The following is a 2,401-nucleotide window of genomic DNA, read 5'->3' on the forward strand; positions in this document are numbered from 1 at the left end:
AGTGTCACTGAACTGTGCATGTAGAAATTTTTGAAATGGTGTATCTTTGGCTATGTGTATTTTCACCAAAAAAAAAAAGGTTGAGAAGTTAGAAGGTTGATATGTTGTGGGGTTGTTAACCAATGTCATAAAACAAGATGTGTACTACTGTTTCATGAGAAACTATTTGTTCTGTAAGCCTTCACCTGAAGTACAATAAAAAAAATTAAAAAAAAAAAAAACAATTAAAAAAACAAAAACAAATAAAATGCCAGTCCTCCCCCTGCTGCATTCCATTCCCTTTTTCTGTGTCCTTATTCTGCTTTTTCATAGTGTTTATCACTATCTGGAATTATAAATTTTTTTTTTCAGTTATTATTTGTCTCCTCCCACTAGAATGTAAGCTCCATGAGAACAGGGAGTTAGTTTTGTTCTTACTGTATCCCCAGAGCCTAGAAAAGAAGTACAAATTACAGTCCCTGTCCTTAATCCCTGGTTATCAAGGTGAGTGCCATAGATACAAGGTGCTAAAGGAATTCAAAGAAGAGAAAATACCTGTAGGCTGATGAGTAGTTTAAAACAAGCTTCACAGAGAAAATAGAGATTAAGCAAGGCAGTAGATTCCTAGAGGGGATTTAAATCTGAGTAAAAGAGAAGAAGGACATCTGTTTACACTTTATCTTTAAGATGAGTCATTTAATTTGAAGCTTCTTGACTTAATAAGTGTATCAGAATGGAAAGTGGCCAATTTCTGCTGTGAAATGTGAGTATGTTAGAAGAAAGCCTGTTTGTGATTATTGGTGTATGTGTAATTCGTAAATACAAAGATTATTCCAATATGTGAGGTAAATTAAATAATTATGGAATAGCCTAAATTTTTCCAAACTAAAATTGTAAAAAATCAAGAAGAAACTAATTTAAAATTAACTAGTTAATTATGTTCAAACTTGTTTGTGAACATGACTTAGCGTAATTGATGAAAATTGAGTTGTAACAGCTTTGCATTGTGCTTTAAAACTATACAGAAATGTGTTTTACTTACAAGTTATTAAGAAGAAAAGTTTAAATTATCAGAGCTGTATTCAATTGACTTTGAATAAAATAATTAACTTTAATGTCATATTTGCATCTGCTATTATAAAGCTATCATTGTCTTTGTGTTTTTTAAAAAACGTTGAGAGTGCATAGTTTGGAACCACATAATTTTGCTAAGCCCTGCTATATATTAGCTCTTGACTTTGGGCAAGTTATTTACCTTAATATCTGTGCAGCAGTGTTCTCATCTATACAGTAGAGATGGTAGCCAGGCCTACTTTATAGGATTGCTTGAGAATTAGATGAGTTAATACGTTTAAGTGTTTAATACATAGTGAGTGCAATAAATGTTAACTAGTAATACTAGTGGTATTGTCTGTGAGTGGTTTTTTTTAAGTTTTTTAAAGCTTTATTTTTTAATTGGAAATTAAAATTTTATTTTATGAAAGTCCAAAGACAGTAAAATTTAATCATGAATGAAGGCCAATTTATTATAATTATTGTTAATGATAGGTCAGTATTATAAAATCTTGATTAACTGTAATTCCCAATATTACAAGTATATTTTTCCAAGGGAAGTAATTCCTGCTGAATAGATACAGGTTTTCATAAACCTCACAGCAGTGCAGTGGTTCTTAGGTCTTTATAGGAGTGCTGTAATTGGTCGCTGAACTTGAATGTTTAGCTATAAAAGTTAAACTCCATGAGTACCAAAGTCTTCAGATGGATGATAGTCATACAGGTAGTGAAGTACTAGAGAAAGAAAAGAAATAGGAAACAATTCAAAATTAGCAGTAGAGTAACTGGAAAGAAACAGCTAGGAATGGAATAACAGAGTGGAACTCTAATGGAGAAGGAACTTTTTGTGTGTGTTTTAATGTGCCTGAGTGTTTCTTCCCCCCTTAAGGTTCAAAGATCACCCAACGTTAAACGAGAGATATTTGTTACTTCATCTGCTTGGTAGAGGTGGCTTTAGTGAAGTATACAAGGTAATGTCAATTTTATTCTGTTCTTCAAACTAATATAACAAAGGTATAAAAGTATGTGGTTAGGAAGTATTTGTCTTTTATTTGTTGATTTTATGATTTTATGACTGATTTTATGCCCTTATTCTCATTGTAAGAAAGAGTTTGCATTGGCTTTTGTCTTATCTCAGGAGTCTGAAGATTGTCCTTGTACCCCTAGAGTCCCTCTGTATTTGATGTCTATTCACCATTAGCCAGTCATATACTAATATTAAAAACCATTTGAATCAAAATAGGCAGTTAGCCATTTGACACCGCACATTTCTATAAAGACTGTACTCTTTAATTTAAACACGTGTCAGAAGTCTTCCACGCCCTGAATTCACCTACATTTCTACCTGTTTTAAGGCCAGTGTTTCTCA

The 2,401-nt window shown here is 32.2% G+C and overlaps 1 protein-coding gene across 3 annotated transcripts in view; it reads left to right on the top strand.

Moving 5' to 3' along the window:
- The window catches only part of TLK1 (tousled like kinase 1), a 156,628-nt gene that overhangs the window by 137,000 nt on the left and 17,227 nt on the right, over positions 1-2,401 (top strand). For all 3 annotated transcript variants that reach the window (XR_002823968.1, XM_004375524.1, XM_023730579.1), the window contains exon 14: positions 1,922-2,003. Coding sequence is in view for 2 of the 3 variants with exons in the window: in XM_004375524.1 (XP_004375581.1) it covers positions 1,922-2,003 (82 nt within the window). In the remaining variant the exon portion in view is untranslated. The remainder of the gene's footprint in view (positions 1-1,921; positions 2,004-2,401) is intronic.

Source organism: Trichechus manatus, unplaced genomic scaffold (genome assembly GCF_000243295.1).
Source record: "Trichechus manatus latirostris isolate Lorelei unplaced genomic scaffold, TriManLat1.0 scaffold00037, whole genome shotgun sequence".
Lineage (NCBI taxonomy): Eukaryota > Metazoa > Chordata > Mammalia > Sirenia > Trichechidae > Trichechus > Trichechus manatus.